Below are 26,869 nucleotides of genomic sequence, written 5' to 3'. Positions count from 1 at the left end.
CCCATCATAAGTTACGAGTCTGAGAAAATTTGCCTTGTTTTCGAAAACAGGGAAACACCACCTAAAAGTCATAGAATCTTAATGAAAATCACACCATCATATTTAGCGTATCAGAAAACCCTACTGTAGAGGTATCAAGCTCCTATCTGCAAAAATGTGGAATTTTGTATTTTTTGCCTGAAGAAAGATCAGGGACGCGTGTTTATTTGTTGTTGTTTTTTTTAAAGGTGATTGAATTGATCCATTGGTCCTAGAATGTCACGAGAGGGCTTATTAGAGCGGAAATTAAAAGGTCTAGTGCCCTTTTTAAGTGACCAAACAATTAGAGGGCGACTAGCCCCCTCCGACTCTCATTGCTGCTCGAAGTCACCAGATCGAAGTTACGTGGGAGAATATTTCCATGGAGTAATTTTTCATGGAGGAAGAGAATTTCCATGAAGGGGACGAAGGAGCGACCCTGCTCAATAATAACTGAAACTCTAAGAAACGGAATTTTGATACCATTAGATACATCAAAAGAATCGGATTTTTCTGCTGATCTTAAATATATAATCAAGTTTAATCTTACCTATCAAGAGTTACAAGCCTGAGAATATCTGCCTTATTTTTGAAAAAGAGGTGAAACTGTTCTACCCTAGGAATGACCTATGGATGGATGATAGATAGTCTAATCTATTAACAAATGAACTGATAATCAGTTTTATACAATCCTAGTAAGGGCTTTTGCCAGATTTGCCTCTCACTCAATCAGACTATTTGTCTTGGTTTTTATTATAATTAACCATGGCTTGATACCCACGACTGCTTTATTTTACTTCAAAAGTCATAGGATCCTAATGGAAATCACACCATTAGATTCATCGTATCAGGGTAACCTACAGTAGAGTTTTCAAGATCTATCTGCAAAAATATGGAATTTTGCATTTTTTGACGAGAAGAAAGATCACGGATGTGCGTTTAACATTTGAGTGGTCAACATTTTGAGATAGCCATTTAACCAAAAACAAAAAAGTAACATAAGTATGCAAGTTTAGTTTTGATTAGCCTAATCATGTACGGTGAGCCAAATTCAAAATATACGGTAATTCAAAAACATTCAGAAAATAAATAAATAAAAAGTATTTTTAACTGAAAGTAAGGAGCGACATATAACCTTGAGAGGAACAGAAATTATTCCGTATATGAAAGGGGATATCCCCTCCTCAGTGCCTCACTCTTTACGCTAAAGTTTGACTCTTTCTCTCAACTCTACTTTTTAAAATAATTAAAAATTTTAGCGTAAAGAGCGAGGCACTGAGGAGGGGACAGCCTCTTTGATATGCGGAATAATTTTTAGAAAGCCATTTAGCCAAAAAAGGTAAAATTAATATGCCAATTTCATTTTAGTTATTCATGCACGGTGAGCCAAATTCAAAACCTGTATTAATTCAAAAACGTTCAGAAATTAAATAAAAAACAATTTTTTTTAACCAAAAGTAAGGAGCGACATTAAAACTTAAAACAAACAGAAATTATTCCACATTTGAAAGGGACTGTCCCCTCCTAAATGCTTCGCTCTTTACGCTAAAGTTTGACTCTTTCTCACAACTCTACTTTTTCAATCAATAAAAAACTTTAGCGTAAAGAGCGAGGCACTGAGGAGGGAAAAGCCCCTTTCATATACAGAAAGATTTCTATTCGTTTTAAGTTTTAATGTTGCGCCTTACTTTCAGTTAAAAAAAAACTTGTTTTTTTTATATTTGATCTCTTAATGAGTCACTTCTAATTAACCAACAACTACATTTGCTGCGTTCATAAATGCATCCAGTTGACCGCTTCGCGTAAAGATCGTGTTGTTAAAGTTAGAGGACCACCCCCCCCCCTAACATACAGAATATAATTAAGCACTACTTCACAGTAAATAGTGGTGTTTTGAGTGGACGGCAGCTCTCCTCTTATACGGAAGTACTCTGTTCATATTAAGCTTCAATGTTCCTCTTTACTTTCATCTAAAAAAAAAAAAATCTTAATTTCTGTTCGTTTCTAATGTCATTTTTGATGTGATCTACATGATAAGCCTCAAAAATGAAAATCGCTCTTGAAAACAATCCACCCTAAGGATTTTTTTAATGGGGCTTGGAACGTCAGAAGGATTTTTCAGGGAGTAGCTTTAATATTTTTAGGAGAGGAGGAGACATCGTTTTTTTAATTACGCCAGGAAATCTGGCTCCACCTCCACCGAAAAATCCCTCTCTCCACGGAAATATCCTCTGGGAAAATTCAATCCTGGTAAAAATTTACCCTGGACAATTACCCTTTACATCTCCAGGTGTAAAATTTAGTCAGTGTAGAGAAACCAAGACATAGAGAGAAATTTCATATATGAATTCTAGCAAATTCCCCCTGTATACAATTTCCTTTGAAAATTTCACCCACATGGGAAATTCTCTTTCCATGGAAAATTCTCCCCGTGCAAAATCCCCTCGGCAAAAAATTCGTCCTCTTTTCCCCACCCGAAAAATGTATGCATACTCCAGAAACAAATAGTTTATTCTAATATATTCAATTCTAATACGGCGTAAAAAGCGGGTAAAAGTTAAAAAAGTGTTACCCGATATTTTTACCCAAACACTCATTTCTTAGAAGTGTCACATCCCAACTCTTTTGAGAGCTATTCTGATTGTGATTATTTTGGAAAATTTTCTTATCGCTTTGTCCGGTTAATAATACGCTTCTGAGCATAATTTTAAGATATTCATTCTTGGAGGGAGCTTGAGGTTTCTATATTGGATCTAGTCTGATCCCAGTGTGCCATAAGTGAATATTTATAAGCCATTTAGACTTCTCTCAGACTCTATGAGTGTCAAGCAAAGCGTTTTGAGTTAAACAAAGAAAACACTCCCCTTCGATTTTTGTTCATATCGGTAACATGTCGGTTTTTGCCATCGAAATTTCCTTGGTCCAAAATCTTAACTGGAAAGTTATAAATCTTCGCCAAAAAAAGACAGTCATATCATGTCCTTTGTTCTTCTTCTTTTCTTTTGATTAGTATTAGGAACCTACTGGATGGTCCCAGGGCGGTAATTTGGGGTTTGTTTAACAGATTTTATTCTTTTACCCTCTTTGGTAAAAAATGATAACTTTGGTAAAAATGCTTTCGTGTGATGCAAAAAAATGATAACTTGTTGGTGCTCTCTGCCACAATTTTCCTGAGCCAACAGTCTTATGGATGGAGGTTATTACCTTAATCGACTGATAATGTTTAATGCTTGCTTTTTATAAAGCCATTATGATAGTGCCTGGACATAGCGGGGTAAAAAAAAAGTGATTTTGTTTTTTTTTTCTGGTGCTAGCAGCCTACTGGATGGTCTTAGGGTGATTATTAGGGCCTTATCCGAGTAATAATCATTTGTCTATAAGCTTTTAATGAACGTATTATCACGCTGCTTTAAAAAAATGCAATGTGATCTGAAAAATGGCATCTTTGACACTATCTTGAAAATGAACCAGAATTGCTGAGGCTAGGAGGCTGGTTTAAACCCTTCTAGACAGATCTTGTCAAAAAGGTATGGTGTTATGAATGTAAAATGCATTGGTCTTTAAGGCATCGTGACAGGAGCAACACTGCTCCTGAACTAAGTATTAATATGTGCCCTTTCCTCTGGCTTGTTATCAGCTGTTTTCAGGGGGTCGCTCTCTCACTAGGTGGTGCTTGCCAAGCGTGGCGGACCTTCGCAGCACACCTGGTGTTCCAAGATGAACACCAGGTGTCGGGAAGCCAGCGCTTCCTCGGCACTTCTTTTTTTCTTATTATTATTATTAGCCTTTATTTATGTATATTCTGGTATTAAAGGGTAATTGAGTGAGAGTGTTTTTGTCCTTCTTTATTTTTTTTTTTAATAAATAGGTTGAGAATCAGAGGATTGCAGCCATCCAACATCAGGCTGTTTAAGCCTTCCCCGGGTGGTTGTGTGTATGTATAGTTTTTGTAATTTAGTAGTTACTTCATTCATTAATTTAAAAAAAAGTGTGTTTGAATCTTTTTAAGTTTTTTTCTTGTTTGATTTTTATATTAAACCATAATGCTTACAATGCGTGTTGAAAAGCTGTAAACTTTTCGGAAAAAGAAAGAAAATAATTTGAAAAATTCTCCTTCGGCCATGAACATAAATAGCCGAGATGATTGATAAGTATCCTATCCTGATTGAAAGAGATATGTCTTATTGTAAGATGTATTATCTGTGAATCGTTCATTGTAATTAAATTGCATCAAGTAATTGCATTAAATAAAGGCGAAGATTATATTTTAGATAATGTGACAGTATATAGAACAAATCAATTGATTGAAAAAATAATGAAAAGTTCTTTTTAGTGTTGTCTGTTAGAAAAAAAGAAAAAAAAACACTAGGATATTTCTGTAGGTGGAATTTTTCAATGCAGGATTTTTTTTCTTGTTGTTTTTACAGGCTTTTTTATGCAGGTATGTGGAGAAACTGTTGAATTTTGTGTTGGAGAAAGAGTACAAAATGTTTTTTTTTCTAATCTTCAAAAAAGAGCACTTACTATGCTTTGTTTTCTTTTTTAAGCAGTCCCGTGGTTCGATAGGCTCTGCTCCTAATCAATTATAATCAGCAACAGCGAAACAGGAAACGGCTGCAAAAAAAACACTTGTTTTGTAGAATATCTTATGAGGGTTTGTGGTTGCACGAAAATCCACGTAACTATTTACCTATTCGATCAAACTTTCTATATTACAGATAAACCAAAATAAATAATCTATAATAATATATCTAATAAAATAATCTATAATCTAATAATAAATAAATAATCTAATAAAAACAAGTAATAAAAATAAATATTAAAGTAATAATAGCAGTAATAAGTGAATAATTAAGAATAATTGAATTAAAACAACTATAAAAATATGAAAGAATCACAGCATTAACAAATCCACAAATCTAGTCACCGCCATTGACCAATGCTCAACTCCCCCATCGGTTTTCGATATTCGAAAAATTTTTGTTCAAATAAAGTAGACAGCGTAACTCCTGATATTAAATTTGTCATTATTTGTCCGAATATTCTGAAACTATAAGAATATTCCTAAATTTCTTGAAAGGAGGAGTTAAGAAACTAAACCACCCTCCTCCCTCTTTTGAGTATCTCCTCGTAAAGTACCCTTCAACACAGTGTTGTACGAGACGCACATATGCTAAGTACACATATTATGTAAACTTAAGCCAATTTCATGAAGGGGACTAGGGACCGGGGCTCATTCTTGGGATGCTGCTTGAGGTGGCTAGGCCCCATCCTATGAACAAGTTCTACGAGATTGATTAATTTCGAAGTTGGCGTATTGAAATCTTATATTTTCTGAATGATGAGCCCCAGGTGCCCATAGAAACAGCAAAATTAAGCATCCATGGTCATTTTCAGACATCAGAGCTGACGTGAATAAATTGCGTATTGGTTTTAAGATAAATGTGTTCTTACTCCTGACTTTGGAATCATTGGTTGTCAGGGTACATGACTTTCAGCTGTGTATATACGTACTACCTTTTTTACTTCTTAAGCACTGTTGAATATTTATAAGTGGAAAATTACTTCTACCATAGACATAGTAAAGGATACGTTATAGATTTTGATTTATGGATTAACTGATCGCCATTTATAGAAACCTCTTCGTCTTTTTTGGGTGTCCGTGCCCTCTTTGAGTAGGAAGCGCAAATTTAATGCAAATGCGTAGCAAATTATGTCCTTGGGTTTTATTCTTGCAGGGAGGGCCAATATACACGTTTACCTATAACCGTCCGTTTTGTTTTATAGCCAGTGGATATTTTTGTCTGTAAGATTTTTGTTCCCCTCCCCCTTACTAGAAGATCAAAATATATAAAAAAGAATGTGAAATCCTTGTAATATTTTAAGTAGTTGTAGAATTCTTGGTATTTGTCAGTAGATAACTTTGAAGACCACACTGCCTTTTCATGACGAAAATATAACAGTTCAAAATAGGGGTGAAACTTTTTAATTGACAGTGAAACAAATATAAAAATTTGTAACTGGATATTTCGGACACATATACAGTGTCCATCATCAACAGTAAAACTCTAGCAGTTTTACTGCTAGAGTTTTAAGTCTTGGAATTGCGCTTACAGGCTAAAATTTTTTAATTATTCATTTAAAGCATTCAGATTGCTATGGAAGGGAGCTCACTGACGAAAGTACTCATTTTGTTGTGGTTGCTTTCAGCAATAAAACTCTTATTTTAAATCTTTGGAGGAAAATTGGTAAAATAAGGACTTAATATTCCCCTCGACTTGCCAACTGAGTCGGGGCTCAAGCTACAAAGACTCATTACCTCCAAAATCAAGGGCTTTTATTTGAATTTTGGTATTCGGAAAATGCTAGTCAAACTTTAGAATAAAGAGGGAAGTGGAATTGATTTCACGCCATGGTAGCCCCTTCATATTTTACTTTCATTCCTTTTTTTATCAGTTTTTACCTTTTTGCTGACATTTTGCAGTTTTATATTTTTGACTAAGGAATAGTTTTTCATTCTGATATTGTTGGTTTGGCATTGTTTGCCAGTTTTTTAGTTGTCATGTTTTTTAATGATTTTTTTGGTTTTTTATGACTTTGAAATGCGAATTCGGACCTTCGGGGCTTGTGATAGGAATTTCTTGAAATAAGTATCTCATACTATCTAATTTATAGGATAATTTCTGCACTTTGTAAATCCTAGTTTTGCTTCTTACTTTCATTGGAAAACGCCTTTGAATTGTGGTAAAAAGAAGTTGAATGGCATTGTTTAATGGATGCTAATTTTGGCTAACCATGAAAAGCTCAACAGAGTTAAAGAGTTAACAATAGATTTTTCTTTTTTATTTTTGTGAAAGATAATACAGGTAGATTTTTGTAGGTATTTTAATATGCATTAATATTAATTTTATTATTATATTATATTTATTAAAATTATTAATTATATTCTAGAATCTTTCAGAGTGTCGTAAATTTCACTACACTTACGATATTTACGTACACGTACGATATTTTAGACATCTCTTTGTTGGTTTTTATGGTTGAAAACGCCTTATACTGCAAATTTGTACATTCCAAGTCACTTGACAAACAAAGGCTTGGAACATTAAAACTCAAGCTTCTGTGGGACACGAGTTTTGACATTATGCTAAGCTTCCAGAGAAAGTTTGGATGTGAAAAATCAGAAAAACTTAAATCACAATCTTGATCACAATCTTGATCACAATCTTAAAAATCACAAATCTTAAGATTATGGGAACACGAGTCAAACCCCCTAGTAACCGAAAATTTAAACTTTAGCAGTAAGATTTTAATTTTTGACAAAAACTGCGTCTCTGCAGGGACACTAATTCACAATAATATGGGGGGGGGGGTGGTCAATTTTTCAATCGAGAAAAACAATATTGAGCAACCATACCTAAAACAGGAAGTAGTAACGACTTCCCTGCTTAGAGACATTGTTTACTAATCTATCCGAATCCAGCTTCTTTTCCTCCTTTTTTTGGTGGCCTCATCAGTGATAATGATATCATTCATTCTGTCATTTCCCATCGTTGATCGCCAATAATCCTTCGTAGACCCTAAAGCGAGGAGAATCGAGTTGCAAGTTTCAAGCACTAACTTGTCACCCCACGGTATCTAAAAATGCACATACGCAAGGAAAGGTGGTCTTACAACCCTTGCCCCCCTGCCCTAAAATTTTGGGATTTATACTATGTGTTTTATAATTTCTTATATTTTCAGTATATGATGCCTTTACCAAGGACAGGATAAAAATATTTATTTTAGAACGACAATGTTTCTTTTTTTTTATTTTTTTTTATTTTTAGATGTAGACAGTTGTGCAATATTTTTTTGGGTGGGGAAATTAGAACAAGGCACAATACCCTGAAAATATAAGAAATAATGAAACACATAGTAAATATATAAAAATTTTGGGGCAAGGTGGAAAGGGCCCTAAGACCTCATTTCCTTGTCGATGTGTCTTTTTAGACTCATTGGACTGGAACTTTAAAAATTAAACGCATTAGATCTTAGATTGAAAATATTTTTCATCAGTCCAAGTTATGAAGAAATGATCGGAGGCCATCGCCCCAAAATTTTTATAACTTTAGGTATTTAAGTATTATACGAGAAACACTCGAGATTTTGGATCATGAACATGAGACATTACCCACTTTTCGTGGTGTTAATACCAGACAACTAGCTTCGGCTCGCTGGGAAAATATATAGTAGCTATAGTTTAATTAAATATTTAGTTGGTATTTTCGTTAGGTTAGGTTAGTTTAACTTACGTATTTAATATAATTCATTCCGGGCGTTAAACCTTCTATAATTCTTCGTTGCAGTTTTCACAATTTTGCAAATAAAGTATTATATTTTCATCATATTTTGTTTTATTTCATTAGCATTAACCAAGCTTCACTTTTCCAGTGTTTCTCGTATAATACTTAAGTACCGAATTTTATAATGTGTTCAGGGTACGGTGCCTTTATCTAAATTTTCCTCTCTTCAAAAATAGAAGAGTTACGTTTGCGCCTGTGTCTTAAAAAAAAAGACTGTGTCTTTTTAAGATAAATATTCTTCAAATGGCGACCCTGGCACACAGTCAAACTCAAGGGCAATCCGTAATATTGTCCTTGGTTTTTCATAAACTCTCCCATGTTTAGTGTGTCTGTAAATCCCCTATAAGCGGTTGAGCATAATTATGAGTAGTCAATATGCTAGACGTTCAAACAAAATAAGGTAAGATAAATGGCCTGAAAATTTGCATACCTGGTACCATAGCGATAATACTGCGATATTCCTGATTACATACCATAAATATGGTTGGCAAGCCACTTGCCTGGGTAGGGAATTTAAAGTGCCTAAATCCTATAGGCAAGTGTGTATTCTCCTGATGAGCCCTTGTGCTGGTTGGTTGCCTTTGAATTATTTTTCTTACTTATTGTTTTTAATATTCGTTATGTGACGACTTATACTTACTTACGACACGACTGCCGTCCATGCATTATTCTTTGCAGTTGATTGTGTATGGCTATGCTGTTTTACCTATGTAATTGGATGGATGAATAAAACAGTTCGTGGTAACGAACTGTAGTAAGGAGCGACCCGGCTCAATAGTAACCAAAACTCTAAAAATGGAATTTTGATACCAATAGTTACATCAAAAGAATCGCACTTTAATGCTGTTTTTAAATATATAAGTTTCATCAAGATTAGTCTTACCCATCAAAGGTGACGAGCCTGAGAAAATTTGCCTCATTTTAGAAAATAGGGGGAAACACCCCCTAAAGGTCATACAATCTTAACCCAACTAATCTTAACTAACCCAAAAAAATTGGAGGGCACCTAGGCCCCCTCCCACGCTCATTTTTCCCAAAAGTCACCGGATCAAAATTCTGAGATAGCCATTTAATTCATTATAGTCGAAAAATCTAATAACTATGTCTTTGGGGACGACTTACTCCCCCGCAGTCCCCGTGGGAGGGGCTTCAAGTTACAAACTTTGACCTGTGTTTACATATAGGAACGGTTACCGGGAAGTGTACACACGTTATCAGTTTTTTTTTGGTTTAGAGGGGAGAGCTGGGGGGGGTTACATGGGAGGATATTTCCATGAAGGAACTTCTCTTGGGGGAAGAGAATTTCAATGAAGGGATGCAGGAATCTCTAGCATTATTTGAAAAAACAATGAAAAAACAAATATGAAAAGTTTTTTCTACTGAAAGTAAGGAGCTGCATTTAAACTTGATACGAACAAAAATTATTACGCATATGAGGGGTTTACCTCCTCGTAATATCTCACTATTTACGCTAAAGTATTTTTAGTAATTTCAACTTAAGGAATTGGGACAAAATTTAAGCTTTAGTGTAAAGAGCGTGGTATCGACGAGGGGTGAACCCCCTCATATACACAATAAAAACACACGAATATAGAAGTTCGTTACGTAAGTTAATTCGTAAGCTACGTATATTTTTTACTAATGAAAATGTTCGTAAAAAATTAGAAGTTCTAGTTGCCTTTTTAAGTAATCGAAAAATTGGAGGGCTACTAGGCCTCCTTCCTCGCTCTTTTTTTCTCAAAATCTTCCGATTAAAACTATGAGAAAGCCATTTAGCCAAAAAAAATTTATATGCAAATTTCGTTTTAATTATTTATGTGCGGAGAGCCAAGATCAAAACGTGCGTTAATTCAAAAACGTCCAGAAACTAAATAAAAAAAAACAAGTTTTTTTAAATGAAAGTAAGGAGCGACATTAAAACTTAAAACGAACAGAAATTACTCCATATATGAAAGGGGATTTTCCTCCTCAACGCCCCGCTCTTTACGCTAAAGTTTTTTGCTGTTTTGAAAAGTAGAGTTAAGAAAAAGATTCAAACTTCAGCGTAAGAGCGAGGCGCTGAGGAGGAAAGGCCCCTTTCATATACTGAGTAATTTCTGTTCGTTTTAAGTTTTAATGTTGCTCCTTACTTTCATTTAAAAAGAACTTGTTTTTTTATTTAATAAGGCTAAGGCCTCGTTCAAGTATTGATCTATTTAAATTACTAAAGTAGGAATTCAGTCTTCCTTTCTCCTTCGTTCTAAAAAAGGGAAAACAGTCTAACTTTTTTTTTTCATGGTGTGGCTATGTTTCTGTGTTTGTGTTGTTGCACTGGTGATTTTTTTTTTCAATAAGTATGAGCCTGTTTGTTCGAAGTAAGGACGCTATTTTGGCTCCAGTAATTTAAAAGGGATTATATGTTTTTTTTGTGAAACTGGGATTTTTAGCCTAGATTCTTAAGCTTAACACGCCCTATTGATTGATTGAATCCGCTTTCTTAAATCTTCTTTGGTTCTCCACTTGCTTAAAAGTTTCTTTTCTAAAAGACGTGTTATTCCCTTTTCTCACACATTGAAATATTTATACAATTAACTTTGTGTCACTAAAATTAATTTTAACGTATTTTTGTTGCAGAAATCAAATCTCACTGCGCAAACACGTGATTTTTAATATAAATCATGTCAAATAAACGCCAAATTTATTTTAATGTTTTTCAGTATTATGCAAATATTTATTTCTTGTACCATAACACCTTTTGAATTAAATAGCCAACATGGGGTCCCACGGGAGGTCAATGGTCATTTATTATCTGCCCTAAGACTAAAAAATCTCGGAAGAGGCGCTGTTTTCCTAAGAAAAAGGTCACTCAGAAAAGGTTGGATTATTATCAAATATTAACGTAACTGGATTCACCAAACTTTAGTCGAAGCCCAAGCCGCAAGGGCCAACTACTTCAGCATAAAAAAGGCGAGCCAGGCGTTTGGGGACTGGAATTTACCCATCTTTACCGCATACCTTGCCAGCTGTCGGACATTTACCTCCACAACTATAAGTGGGGAATCTACTCTTCTGATTTGAGTGAGAGGATTTCGAAAATTTCAAATCCTATAATGGTTTCAACAACCGTATATATTTCAAGCCTTTTAAGTCGTATTTCTTATCATTATTTAAAAAAGGGCAAAAATTAAATTTAAATTTTTCTTTGGCTGGAAGTAAGGAGCAACATTAAACTTAAAACGAACAGAAATTATTACGTATATGAGGGGATTTGCCCCCTTTTTAACACCTTGCTCTTTACGCTAATATTTTTTTAGTACTTTTGAAAAAGCTCCTTATTGTTCTAAATAAACGACCCTTGTGTTAAAGGAGTCGCTCTTAAGGAATTGAGACAAAATTCAAACTTTAACGTAAAGAGTGAGGTGTTGAAGAGGGGGCAACACTCCTCGTATACGTAATAATCTATGTTCGCTTTATTTTCAGTGTTGCTTTTTACTTCAGGTGAAAAAACTTGTATTATTGTATTTAATTTCTGGTCGTTTTTAAATAATGACCTGAAATCTGGTTCCACCTGCACGGAAAAATCCCCCTCCCCATGGAAAGATCCCCTAGGCAATTCAATCCCGGTGAAAATTCACCTCGGACAATTACCTTTGACATCTCCACGTGTAAAATTGAGTCGGCAAAGAGAAAGTAAGACAGATAAAAAGAATTTCGTATAGGTTTCTGGCAAATTCCCCAGTGCAAAATTTCAATCCGAATGTTTGGCCAAAATTTTTTCTGGTGAAAATAAAAAATCAGGATTAAATTTAAAATGAAGAAACATCATTGAAAAAAAAAAAATCAAGAATCAGTTTATCTGAGCCAATATTTCAGATATATTTTATACAAACTGTGGAGGAATAATTTTTCTTCGTTTTAAGTTTGCTCTTTACTTCCATCATAAATCTTTTGCTTTTAAAACAAGACCTACCACAGCCCTTGAGAAAGGGCTGTAAGTTACGAAGTTTGCCCATTCTTTACGTGTAGTAATTGTTATTTGGAAGTATGCAAAAAATTTCGGTGAGGGGAAGGGGGTCTACTTATGGGATTTTCCAAGGTGAGAAGTTTTTGTAGGAATGGTAGTTTTCGGGGGGTGAACTTTCCAGGGAAAATTTGACACTGTTACAGATTATCTATACAAGTCCTTTTATATTTTTCTTAATTTGTCTTTTCCAATTTTACATATGGGGATGTTCTGGGAAAGATTTCAATGGGGTTGAAATTGTCAGGAGTATTTTACCATGGGGGGGGGGTATTTTTCGTGGTTGAAATTCTCCAAGGATGAATTCCGCCAGAGAAATTTTCCAAAAGAAAAATCCGCGGGAGAAATTCTTCACAAGCCGATTTTCAACGGGAGCAACTCTCTACTAGAGGTGGGAAATTTCCGTGAGAAAATTTCCAAAAACAATTCTAAATTTTCTGTTTTTCGGCATGATTTCAAAAACTGTCAGAAATTAAAGTCTGTTTCAAATGACAATATTGTAAGAAGAGTTTTTCAGGTGAATTCACCTGCAAGAAATATTTCTTAGGGGGGGCTATTTTACGTGGGAGGAAGTTTCCATGGAGGTGAGCTGGATTTCCCGGAATTGTTTGAACAACCATCAGAAATTTAATTTTAAAAAAAGTTGAAAATTTTTTTCAACTGACAGTAAAGAGTAACATAAACTTAAAATGAATAGACATTATTTCGTACATGAGGGGGATTTTCCCCTCCTCAATACTTTGCCCTTTACGCTAAAGTTTGACTTTTTGTCGAAATTCTTTAAGAGATACTCCAGAAACACAAGGGTCGTTTAATTAGAAAAAGAAGATTTTTTAAAAGTTATAAAAACCTTTAGCGCGAAGAGCGAGGTATTAGGGACAGGGCAAACCCCTCGTATACGGAATAATTTCTTTCGATTGAAGTTTTAATGTCGCTTCTTACTTTCAGTTTAAAAAACTTTTCTCATTTCTCAGTAAGAATTCAAATTTTGGCTTGCTATTTACAAGTGCGACAAAATTTTATAACAATTTTTAATAATAATCGTATTATAATGCTTTGGATTAATGGGTACGGAAAAATTTTAAATATATGGATAGAAAATATGAAAATTTTTGGTGTTCTATAGGGCTAACGGAATCATAGCCCCCATCGTGTTATAACCTTCAGTATAGATGAATATTAATCAAGTATCCCCCTCTACATGTCCTGAAAGTTTTGACTTGAGAAATCGCACATACATCCTTTTGACAACCTTGGGCACATATTGTATTTTGAATTATTTCAATGTCCCACTCAACGTGCCCTGACTATCTTAACTTAACACCCTTGGTCGCTTCTGAGCCATCGCAGATATGCCCTTCGTACAAAACTGGATTCACATAGTGTCTTTTGATTTAGTTTAACATCCCAAAAACATACTCTGAAGATCCAACATAATATCCTGAGTTTTTTTTGTGGATATTGCACAGACATTCTTTTGACAACCTTGATATTGCCACAGAGAAACCTTAAGGGATGTAACAGACGAACCAGACCAGGTTGGGTGAACCGAAACCAGGTGAACCGAACCAGGACGCCCAGATCAGGTTGGGCGAAAAACAGCGTGTAAACAGAGTAAAAAGAGAAGACATGGAAATTAAAGACAAATGTATTATAGCTAAAAAAAATGCTTTGTATTATTTTTGTTCACTTTTTCTTTTGCTCAAAATGTTGCTCAGCTTTCTCCGTTTATATTGCAGGACACACATCGAAGCAATGTTTCAGTTCAAGAAATCATATACCATTCTAGTCCTGATCAGCCAATGGATGGTAGAAATCTTACTGCACCTTCACAGGACTGTCTTCAAAATAAAGTCGTAAGCCTCCTTTATTTAATAGTACAATTTTAGTTTTGACTCACTAAATACAGTTAACTAAAAGACAGAAAAAGACACGCTCAGTACCCAAATTGCAAATTTAGCATAATATTTTACTCTAAATAAAAGGACGCTGGGGGAGGGGCAAATAACTAGAAAATTTCTTGCCAATTACTGTGACTCTTCAGGTTTTCGAATTTTTATGAGCTTTTTTTTGTGTGGATGGCTAAAAGTGAAAATTACTCCAGATGATCAGATTACATCATCAAATTACATCATTACATCAAGCTAATTTCAGATCCTGATCCAAAAAGACTTCCTAATCTAAAAAGAGTTCACAATTAAAAATCTAAAAAAGACTTCAACATGAACAATTGATTACAACAACAATTCACAATTAGTTGAACAATTACAAAGACTACAACAAGGTAATCTAAAAAGAATCCAACAATTACTTTGTTCCACTACTTTGTTCCAGGATACTTCGTTCATTTAATCGATGTAATCGAAGTCGATTTTTTTGATGGCATATTTGAACTAAAACTTTGGAACCACTGTCAAATCAACAACCTAATTAAAAATTGTAGCTTTCTTCATTTCTGTAGGCTGCAAATATTTGAATATAAAAATAGACCCCCTGCCTATCTGTTTAGGCATTTCCCAGGGTAGTCTTTTGGGCACACATTGTGTTTCTATCAATGTTTCATAGCCTTGGCCAGTCGTAACGTCCTTCCAAATGGTCAAGTATCAAAATACTACCATAATCTATTGTGGTATTCTCTAGGGCACTGTTTTAGGCCCACTTTTATTTCTCATAAAAACAATTTACTAATTTAAGTAAATATATAAAATTTCACCGGAAACTCATGTGGCGTTCCTATTAAGAACTAACTTGCTTAGAAACCACTCTGGAAATCAATTTTAATCCCTAAATGTTTTGATAAGTACACATAGATTTGCCCTTGACCCTTTCAAAAATTTGGTATGAATTTTTCATTATTTTATTCCTTTTAATGCTAGGAAATAAACGCTAAAACTAGTAAGTGCTAGGAAAGGATTTTTTTCTAAGAAATTTTGTCTCAACATTAGAAAATGCATGTTTAAGTAATAAATACTTAATAAAAATCGTTAGCTGAACAATTAATGTATAATTTTGAAACTAGAAAACTTAATGGACGGTAATTAGTCTGAATATCATTTTTCTTTTCATTTTTAGTAGAAAACTAGCTGTAATTATTGCAAGAACAATATCGCTTTGCATCGTTTATACAGTCATCGTTTAAAAAAAAATACTATTCGTTGCTGATAATATGGCTCGTTAAAGATAACTTATTCAAATATACTATTGCATAATCAGTACACCACCGCTCACATGTATAATCCTTAAATGGCAGAAAATTAGACAGAAGGTGAAATTAACCAGAAAACTAGCTGGAAATATTGTTCCAGTGTTACTTGGCAACGCAATAATTTTTTTTTTAAAAACTACTTTTTGTTGTGGATAATAAGTACACCTGAAGTGAACCTAAGCTATTGTAATTTGTCAAAATTTTTAGAATATAAAAATACTATGCATGAATATATAATAATAGAATATATGCTTTAATAGATATAGTATAATAATTATAATATAGTAGATAACTTCGAAGACCACACTGCCTTTCCATGACGAAAATATAACAGTTCAAAATAGGGATGAAACCTTTTAAACGACAGTGAACAGATACAAATTTTTAACTGGATATTTCGGACACATATACAGTGTCCATCATCAGCAGTAAAACTTTTTATGAGTTTTACTGCTGATGATGGATACTCTAGGCTATATGTGTTTGAAATATCCAGTTAACAAATTTTATATTTGTTTCACCGTTAATTAAAAGGTTTCATCCTTATTTTGAACTGTTATATTTTATAATGTAGTATAATAATAATATTATAGTATAATAAAACACTATAATAGAATATGTAATAATGCATGAGCAGAATACCGTTGCTCAGTTGTTTAATATAAATTAAAGAAAACATTAATTAAAGAAAATAATTAAAGAAAAGAAGTTTTTCAAAGAAAAGTAAAGACCAAACAAAACGTAAGATCAGTAGAAATAAAACTATAATAATTCAAGCTCAAAATGACCGAAAGTTACTATTAAAGAATAAAGGAGACCCAGAACAAACAGAAATTAAATAAACAGTCATAGCAAACAAATATACAACGGGCACTAATGCAAATGGACAAATAAATGTTAAAACTGGTAAAGGTCATAAAATTTGGTAAAGCAAGTGGAATATGCAAATCAAGCTTAAAATAAACAAAAATCACTACAAACGAGAATTTGGTTACTACCCCGTTTTCTAACAGTATAAGTCTAATGTCTGCTGCGTCGCTGGTGCTTTGCCGAAAACATATTAATTACTGAAATAATCCTTTATTATATACAAATAAAAACCTACTATCGATTATATTGCTAATATAAAACCTATCCTCAAGGTTTTGGTCCTTGAGGATAGAATTGAAGTTCATGAAATTTTCAATTGAAGTAAATGAGGTTCATGAAAGAGTGCTGAAGTCTGCATAATGTTGCCGAAAATGTGTACCCTGCATCAGGAACGTAAATTTGTATAAGGCAGGTTGCAGTCCCCCCTCCCTTGCCCCTCCAGGTTCGTTTTCCAACCAAAAGTCTCAACCACAAACTATTTTATGATTACATTTGAGATTATGATTACACCATTTTTGTGCTACACACCATGTCATTCAAACAATACAAATTGCCTATGACTCAATTTGAATTAAATCCATTCTTTACGAAATTTTTGCTAGTTCACCACAATTGGACCTTGATTTATCTATAGGCCCGCTAGGTCTAGGGGCGCACAATGCCACGGGGCGCAGTAAGTTATCACTGAGTGATTTTTTTTTCTTTACAAAACTGGACCAATATTATTTATCATCAAAGTGTTAGGTTTATTCCGCTGCCATGCAGTCTGCCATGCTGCCACAGAAAAGTAATTTCAAAACAACACAGGAACTCCGTGGCCACTTATAAACTGTCAGATGTCTCCCAAGAATGGCAGCTGAGAGTTCAGTATCACCTCTTTCATTACTTTTGGCTCATCAGTTGTGCTCTCTTCTGTGCTTCCACTATCCCTGAATTTTCGGGGACTTCCCTGAAAATTTTGCTATAACGGAGTGGCAAAAACACTTAGGCTTAGGAGTGTCATTTCTTTAAATCCAGCTCCGGCCACGTTTTGACTGTTCATTGGAAAATGGGTTTGCCCCCTGCAGAATTTCTTTGAATTTACTCCATGACTATATGACTATAAGACTCCTTAAATGAAAGGATATAAACTGTGTGGATTTGTGTAACTTAGCGACATCTTCATATTTAAATTAAGAGTTTATAGATGGTGTTTATATTGTTTGGTTTCGACCAACCATGAAAGGCCAAACGAAGCAGGTCTTCCACGAGTGGGGCTGAAGGAGATCATAAAGAAAGATTTAGGTGAAAATGGATCTTCTTGCGAGGGTGTAAATTGGGAGGCTTTGAAAAGATTGGAATGGAAGAATAGATTGGGATGTGTTGCCTCAGGTGGCTTCGTGCTGCAGTGAGTTGTCATTAGTAGTAGTATTAATAATAGTTGATACTGTTTTCTTTAGAGTCTGGCGCTATTAAAAATTTTCTCTGGTCTTCTCTGTTGGAGATATATTGTCGATGCCATGCCAAAAAGACGTATCGGGCATACCTCTAAGATAATCGCTGATAGCCGCTTGTGTAGCTACTTTCAAGGGGAAAATCAATAAGGCAATATATGTTAGGCCTTTCCTTGATCCTCCTTATGTACATACTGCTGCTGGTCCTCCCTTTGATTATAGGTTAATAAATATTTTCTGGTAATGATCTCAGAATTGTGAAAATTTCAGATACAACCTTTTGGCGTCACAGAGTTGTAGTGAAAAAAGAAAGTCAAATCAAGCATTACCCAATAAAATTGTGCATTTATTCAAAATTTATTTTATGTGGGCTTGCCCTAACAACCCATTCCTTATAGATCAACTCTTATATCTTGTGATCATTTATTATTTTGAAGCTTCAGGATGACATTTTATAGGATGACATATTCAGGATGACATTTTATTATATGACATTTTATTTCAGCATGACATATTTTACTCAGGATATTTTGGAGAAAAGTGACTTCCGCTTGCTCTCAAATCTAACTTACTCAAATTGAACCCCTTATTTTCGGTTTAACTGTTTAAAACCAATAGATTGTTTTACTAAAACTGTAAAATACGGCTCTAAGGAAGAATGGGTAAATCCAGTCCCTGAGATTTGCTTGAAGGACCTTCTGTATCCCCGGGAATATTTATAAATAGGTCCAAGGATGTATTTTTTTTTAGTTTGCCTAACCCTCCCTCCCCTCTCCCAAGAACTAGAAATTTTTTGTAACTATTTGTGAGACTAATTCTTTGTAAGTAATATGATAGCTAGAGTCAAAGGCGAGAACAAATCTGAAAAACAAAGCCGCTTGGATCAGATACACAATTGCTTTGAAAGGAAATTATATATTTTTTTGAGTTTTTCAGCATTACATGAAGCAGAACTGTTGGATATGACTTAACTAAAATCACTTCTTCGGTAACCGGATCAGGTCCTTTTGAATCAAATATTCAGGCCTTAGCTTGCCGATTTTGGTACACAAGAATGTTAAAGAAATCTAAAATTAGTGCTGCCGATTGCTACTTTCTGTTCAGGGAAATCAATAAATTACCGGAGATTATATAGTAGTATAGTAGTATGTAGCAGTATGTAGTAGTATATAGTATAGTATGTAGTAGTATAGGCTATAGTAGTATTGAAGTATATAGTATATAGTAGTATAGTTATATAGTGGTATAGATGTAGTACAGATAATATAGATGTCATGATGACAGAGTATATAAATAGAGACATATACAGTATAAAGATGATCATTAATAACTAAAATTGCTCTGCTTTTAACTGAGGTTAAAAGTAAGGGAAAAATCTCCTAGATGCACACCCCTCTTAACCAGATTTAAAACTCATGACAACTAAAATATAAAGATGTAAGTAATTCAGTTTACAATGACTAAAGGGAGCTTCTCTTTATTGAGGGAGATGTTGTTGTGCGTATCTATGTTGGTTGTCGGATTTCCAACGTTACCGGAATTCGCAGGGTACTATTCTAACTTTAAATGCATCTGGGCTCTGCAAATAGTAGGGTACTATCCCGAGTTTAGATTTTGATGCACCGGCACCGAAGACCTGATTTTAGGGAAAATTTTTGATGGGTAGGCTGAATAATATCCTTATCTATAATGGGGCATTCGTATTTTGAAAATTCCAATAAATTGACTTGGTTCGCTTTAACACTGAAACTTCATTTATCCTTCAGTATTAGTGAGTTGAATAAGAATTGTTTTATACAATGTTTCTAATTATTCCTTCTAAATTTTAGGATGGTGATGAGTGCGGCACACCGCTGTTTCTTCCTTGTGCTGCTCTCGATCAGAAGCCAGAATTAGATAGCAGTAGGCCAAAAAATCTTCGGCATCGAAAAAGGAAGAAGCAACAAAATATTGTTGAAAATGAAGAAGCTAAAAAGAAAGCAGTTGGTTTTAATTACTGTACTATCAACAGTGATCTATCAATGACTGTACAGAGTGTTGATAAAGCGGAGACTGCACGAGAACAAGAATCTCTTGGTGGATTTGCACCGTTTTCGACACCAAGAAGATTGTTTGAAGACGTAAGTGATGACGCGTTAGTCCCATCTGCTGAGGCTCCAAGTTTATCTAATGTCTGCCTTGAACAGCAGGAAGATATTGAGCATTATTCCTTGCCAAGTCGACCGCAGAGTCGGGGCAGGAAACGAGATAGATCTGTTAATAAAAGTCGAAAATCATCAAAATCTCCACGTCTTTCCCCCCTTGTAATACGTCGAAGTCTTCGACTTAAATCACGAGATAGATCAGCGCACCGTTCAATAAATGGATTAGACAAAGAAGAAGCTGCTACTGCAGCAGGCTCTGCTCTGTACTGTGTTGTGTCTAATCAGCTAGTCGAAGTTCAAGACTTTCCTAAGAGGAATGAAGAAAATGGCGAAGGAACGCAATTACGACGTCATCGATCACGAAGGCTTACTGGAAGCCAACCTCAAAAGCTTACGAAAATGAGTGAACCAACAGCTTCATTTAATCCTAGTCATAAATTACCCCATGGCCCTAAGGATAAAGCTAGTAAAAAAGACTGTGATAATGATTGTGATTTGTCAAACCCAAAAAATACCGGATATGCTAAAGAGCAAGACATCATAGAGAAGCAAATGATAAAACCTCTCGAATATGATACTGGTGAAAATCATAAATTAAGAGAAAAATGGCTTGATTCTTATAATCATAGTTCATCAGAAATGATAAAAAGTGATATTCCTGTTAGCCAGAAAGAAAAACCAGGTAGTGAAAACATCACTTTGACGGAAAAGAGTATCATGAAAACTGTGAAACCTAACGAAGCAGCCACTAGTACTTTTGTGGAAGAAGTAGAAAACACTCGTTTAAGAAGTGAAAGCTCTAATACCTATAACTATAATACATCGAGGTCAACAAAGAGCATTGGGCCAATTAGTCAAGGAAAGAAAGAAAAGTTAAGTGGTGAAAAGTACTCGCTGAAGGAAACGAATTTGGTAACAAGCGGGAAACAAATGGATATAGATAGAACTACTTTTATTGAAAAAAGGGAAAGGCAGAATGAAACTCAGACATGTTCTGTATTAGTGAATTGTAGTGTGCCTACAAAAGGGATGCAAAAATCGTTCGCTTTGTCAAATTCATCTTTTTTGGCATCACAACAACCTCCAAAGTCTAGTGAAGTGACAACTTCAAAAAATATGGAAAGAGCGCTCAGTGATAAACAAACAGCTAAAAATAATGGTGCTTCATTCATAAAGCATGCCAAAAGACGTAGTAACATCTCAAAAAGTGTTTCCTCACAGGAAGAGAAGAACTTTAGTCAACTTGCTATGCAACATGAAGGGGAATCATCAGCTCTCGTAATTGAAGTTATAGAGCAAGATAGCCGAACCTCTGACCTGAATGACCTTTTAGATCGTATCAAGGCTGCAGAACTTGCTGAATTGAAAAATGAATTAGCAAAACGATATGTGGAAGTAACCAACAGGAAGAATTTCCAAACAAATACTTCAGAGCAAAAGGACAGCGTTACTATCACAAGAAGGAGACATGTTACTGAGCCACCAGGTGGAACAAAATCTAAAGAGGAATATGCAAACAAATCAATTACGGAAACTTTGAGGAAGTGGAAGAGCACAAAGCTGGAAATGTTTAAAGTAACTGGTAAGAGTGACCTTTTGATAAGTGAAAAGAATGATCCACCAGATCCCCGTCTAAAAGTTTTTGATTGGAAAGATGAAATACGCATGAGTAATGCTCCTCCACAAACAAGGGCTGAAAATACATTATCTGCTAGAGGAAGAGCTGTGGCTAGAAGGGGGAGGCCAGCTAAAGGAGGTAGAAAGACAGGGGAGAGCGACCCTCTTATAAGTGGAAAGGATGACCTAACACATCCTCCTTTAAGTCATTGGAAGGGTGAATTACGTGCGGGTAATGCTCTTCCACATATCAGGGCCCAACAAACAGTATCAGCCAAAGGAAAAGCTGTTGCTAAGAGAGGGAGACCCTTAACAGCTAAACCTGTTTGTGTTGTTCCAGAATTAATTTCTAAACCAGTATATGTGAAAGACACCCAGAGGCATTTTGCTGAGGTTTGCAGTCCTGATAGCTTAAGACTCCCAGCAAGCTCATTGGCTACAAATGAAAGTCCTAGCCTTTCTGATAATTCGAGCCAGTCAAAGAATTTACCTCCCAATATTAATGAACGTGTGGAGCATGATATAAAAGGTAAAACACAGTCTGAAAGTCAAATGTTAGCTGAAGTTAAACCCCCTGTAGTATTGAACAGAATAAGACAAAAAGCTGTTAAGAAGCTATCAGAGCCGTCTGCTTCAGTAGGAAATTCCTCCAGTGAAGGAAAGGGAGAAGTAGCTGCACGTAGTAGCAACGAAATTACTGATTCATGTCTTAAAGAATTAAGCTTTAGTAGCCGCAAGAATAATCTAAATGACTCGTCTGTTTCTTTACCTCCAATAGAGAGTAGAGTTCTCGATGCAAGTATGGAATTCAAACCCTCACCTTCATCTAGCCTTGTACATTCTGGAAGATCTGTTGATTCGCCAACCCTGAGTATCAGGAGTGGTGACCTTGATCTCGCATCCCCACTTTCCAGTGTGAGAAGCACTGATGGTGTAGTGAAGTCACCGTTCCCATGTGTGCGGTCCCCTGAGAACGCATCAGCATATGCTGTGTCTACCATCTCCCTAAGTGATAAATCTCCAAAGAATGGATGTCAAATAAATGAAAGACTGGTTAAGTTAGAGAAGAGTGGTGATCTGGAAATTTCTAAGAAAGCTTGCCAATTGGCTGAAAATACTCCAGAGAATTCTAAAATAGATTTGACTCCTAATCCAGAAGTTCCTGACACGAATTCTGGAAGTTTGGTCAAAGTAATTGAGTCAGGAGAAAATTCAAAGCATTCAGTTCTGTTATTTTCAAGGAACGATGTGAATCAATATTTGAACAAATTGTGTGACCGTTCGGAGGATGATAAAGCAGAGAATGATTTGACGAGTGCAAAAAATAAATTATGTTCTTCTGCTAATGTTGGCATCCAGTCTTTGAGTGTGCAAAAAGATGGAGGTGAAAACCAAAAAGATGAAAATCAACCAGACACTACTTGGACAATAAAAGATATGAGCCGAAAATATAGATCTAAGTCAGAACCTAGATTAAAAATAAAAAAGATAAAACAGGTGAAACAGATACACAAGAATACCAACCCTATTCTGTTGAATTTATCGCTAAGCTCAAGAATACCTGATGACTTTGTGTCTGAAGAGAAACTGGCTATTGCACGTCCACAACATAAATACATTGTGGATGTTGAATCTCTTTCTCCATTTTGTGAATCCCTAGCTCCGCCATCACCAAAAACAACTAACAAGAATGTTCAACCAGTCAATGTCAGGGACATAAATCCAATAGATAATAATGACTCGCACGAAATTGAAGCTGTTGAACCAGAGCCTTGCAGTAAAAGTCTAGAAGTTAGAAACAGCATTGAAAAAGAGAATGTTTCAGACTCGACATCAGTGAATGTGTCTGGTAGTTTTCTAGAGGGGTGTGAAATGCCCTGTGACTTGCTGTCAAAAATTCCCAAGATTATTTGTGAATCTTCTTACAGAGATGATCAGTTATCTAATCCGCAACCAGGAAAATCCGTCATTGACACTTTGTTTGATGAGATCCCTCGCTCTCTTTCTCCAATTGGTAACATTCCTAGCCGTGTTATTATCCCTCGGCGGTCTCCACATACAGAAGCGTTAATTCGTATACAGCGAATGCATGGTTTAACTGAAATTTCTACTCCTCTTAAATATTCTCGAATAATTGAATCTTCTATGGTATCTGCTGACAATAAAATAAGAAATGGTGAAGCCTTTGTCGCACCTGGCGTTTCAACAGAATCAAAAATAGTTGAAAGTGATATTTTGAAAGAAATTGGTGTGCCTAGTCAGAACTCAGCCTATGAAAGTCGGACCGACTCCTGTCAAATTTCAGCCCTAAAAAGAAAAAATATTCCAGCCAAAGCTTCAGGCGGAAGGAGTACAAGTGGTCTCTCGGAAGTATCCTGTGCTTCTGGTATGTATCTCTTTCTCTCTCTCTCTCACTCTCTCTCTCTCTCTCCCTCCCTCCCTCTCTTTATCTCTCTTTCTCTCTATATGGGTACCCAAAAGGGGGGAGCGGGCAATTGCTCCTCTTAAATAATATTTTTTTTTGGTTTTATGAAAAATTGAAAAAGTCCTTGTCCCTCCCCTTCTGACAATACATTTTTTGTGAATCGGTGGCCCTGTTTTATGTCTCTGTCTCCTTTACTCTTTGAGAAGTACTTTTCTAGTACTTCTAACGTGCTACTTTTACTTTGATATTTACACTTATTTTCTGTACCCATTCTTTTCTCATATTGTTTTCTGTGCGTACCTCTCTGAACTTTTTTGAATATTGATCTGAGCTACATAACCGAAATCGAGCAATTTTTTGTTGTTGTTTCTTTAATAATTGTTTCAGGTGTTTGTTAATATTCAAAATTAGAGGTCGATAATGCTTAATAAAGATTTTGATGAAATAGACTATTCTTCTTGAAAGGATGATTTTTAGACTAAATTTGACAGGCATGACGATGCAAAATGTACTGACATGACAAAAACAACAATATGAAACTGAAAAATGGAATTATACCAACCTAAGAAACAAACAAAAAACAGTACTCAAGTTGGGCTTCCGTTTTTCATGATGTAACATATTATATGATAATATGATTACAGATATGTGTAATAAGTGTAACATATGATGTAATCACAAATTATTCAGCTGTACGTTTATAAATTTCAATCGCGCTGTAAAATTAACATATAAAATTTATGTCAAATATTTTATTAAATAACTTATTTTATTTATTTATTGAACACCCTTCATTCGCATGATGTGATTGTTTGGAGTACAGAAAACGGAAAAAAAAAAGAAAAGTAGCTCACGGATAGGAAACCAATTAATGCCCTAACTATGCTCATAACAATGAGCAACTCTTCTTCGCTTTAGGTACTTCACCCACAGTCTTCATGGGTCATACTCCTTTCAAAGAATTGTTTATTTTCATATGTTTTCATATGTGGGGAGGAGGCCTAGTAGTGCTCCAATTTTTGATTACTTAAAAAGGCAGCTAGAACTTCTAATTTCTTACGAACGTTTTCATTATTAAAAAATATACGTAACTTACGAATTAACTTACGTAACGAAATTCTATATTTGTATGTTTTTACTACGTGTATTCTCTCCCTCGTCAATACCCTGCTCTTTAAACTAAAATTTGAATTTTGCCCCAATTCCTGAATCACAAAGGCCATAGAGTAAATAGTTGAAATTACTAAAAATACTTTAGCGTAAAGAGCAAGGTATTACGAGGAGGTGAATCCCTCATATGCGTAATAATTTATGTTCGTTGGAAGTTTTAATGCTGCTCCTTACTTTCAGTTGAAAAAACTTTTCATATTTATTTTTTCATTGTTTTTTTTTAATAATGTTAGAAAGACTTGCGCCCCCTTAATTAAAATTCTCTTCCCCCATGACAAATTCCTCCACGGAAAGATCCTCCCACGTACCCCCCCCCCCCACTTCTCTCCCCCCCCCCCCCCAAACCAAAAAAATCCCCCTGAAAACGTCTGTACATTTCCCAACAGCCATTAGTATATGTAAACAACGGTCAAAGTTTGTAATTTGCAGCCCCTGTCTTCTGGCAAAAAATGCGAAATTCCACATTTTTGTAGATAGGAGCTTGAAACTTCTACAATAGGGTTCTCTGATACGCTTAATCTGATGATGTGATTTTCGTTAAGATTGTATTACTTTTAGGGGGTGTTTCCTCCTATTATCTAAAATAAGGCAAATTTTCTCAGGCTCGTAACTTATGATGGGTAATAGTAGAATCAGTAGTTGCAGTAGTAGTAAAGGCACATATTGCCTTTTCTGCTGTTGAACACCCCTTCATGATATCCTAGAAATTTCAGCTTGATACGGTAAGCCGTTCCAAAGATATTACTGATGCGCCCTTTTTGACAATCTGTATGCACATAGTCTGTTTTTATTTAGTCAAACTTTCCCATCAACATTTCCTTAAATTTTCACTTCAATATTCTCAGCCGTTGTAGTTTTCGTTACAGAGGCAGTAGTTGCGGTTGTAGTAGTAGCAGTTGTAGTAGTCGTACTAATAGTAGTAGTAGTAGTAGCGTGCAAATATTGCTTTTTTGGTCATTTGATCATCCCCTTTATCATTTTCTAAAAGTTCCAAACTAATACAATCAGTCGTTCTTGGGATATATATATATATATATATATATATATATATATATATATATATATATATATATATATATATATATATATATATATATATACATATAACGCCCCTTTCGCAACCCGTGTACACATAACGTTTTTTTTTATTTAGTTCAACACTCCCCTCAACATTCTATGGAAGGTTCACCTGAATCTCCTTCGTCTTTTTCGACACTAAAGGTCAAATATGCCCAGATTTTTAATACAAAATTCTATATGTAAGCAATGGGCGAACCGCATTATTTACACCCCCTGTGCCGAGGGCTGTGGGGATGGGGATTGACATCTGCAAAGACAAAGTTACTAAATTTTTAAACTATGCTTTTCAAAATGGCTCAATATTTTGATTCAATGTGTTCGGAGAATTGATGAGATTGGGAGGGGGAACTGGTTGCCCTCTAGTCATTTTGATGATTGAAAAAGGCACTAGAACTTTCAGTTTCTAATCGAATGAGATCTTTCCGAAATTTCTACGGCGACTTCTCTCTCTTTTCTCCTTTTATTTCTATGCGAAGTGCCTTGGTGAAAAAAAAGATATATAAGAAATGAATAAATAAATAATAGATTGTGCCTAAATCGCTCTTTACTTAGGCAGCGCTAT

At 35.1% G+C, this 26,869-nt stretch overlaps 1 protein-coding gene across 1 annotated transcript in view; it reads left to right on the top strand.

Annotated features, from left to right (window-relative positions):
• The window catches only part of LOC136038247 (uncharacterized), a 106,758-nt gene that overhangs the window by 56,212 nt on the left and 23,677 nt on the right, over nucleotides 1-26,869 (top strand). The window contains exons 4-5 of the mRNA XM_065721359.1: nucleotides 14,103-14,219; nucleotides 19,701-24,018. Of these exons, the coding sequence (XP_065577431.1) occupies nucleotides 14,103-14,219; nucleotides 19,701-24,018 (4,435 nt within the window). The remainder of the gene's footprint in view (nucleotides 1-14,102; nucleotides 14,220-19,700; nucleotides 24,019-26,869) is intronic.

This window comes from Artemia franciscana, chromosome 17 (genome assembly GCF_032884065.1).
Source record: "Artemia franciscana chromosome 17, ASM3288406v1, whole genome shotgun sequence".
Classification (NCBI taxonomy): Eukaryota; Metazoa; Arthropoda; class Branchiopoda; order Anostraca; family Artemiidae; genus Artemia; species Artemia franciscana.
This window is presented reverse-complemented; position numbering and strand designations above follow the sequence as displayed.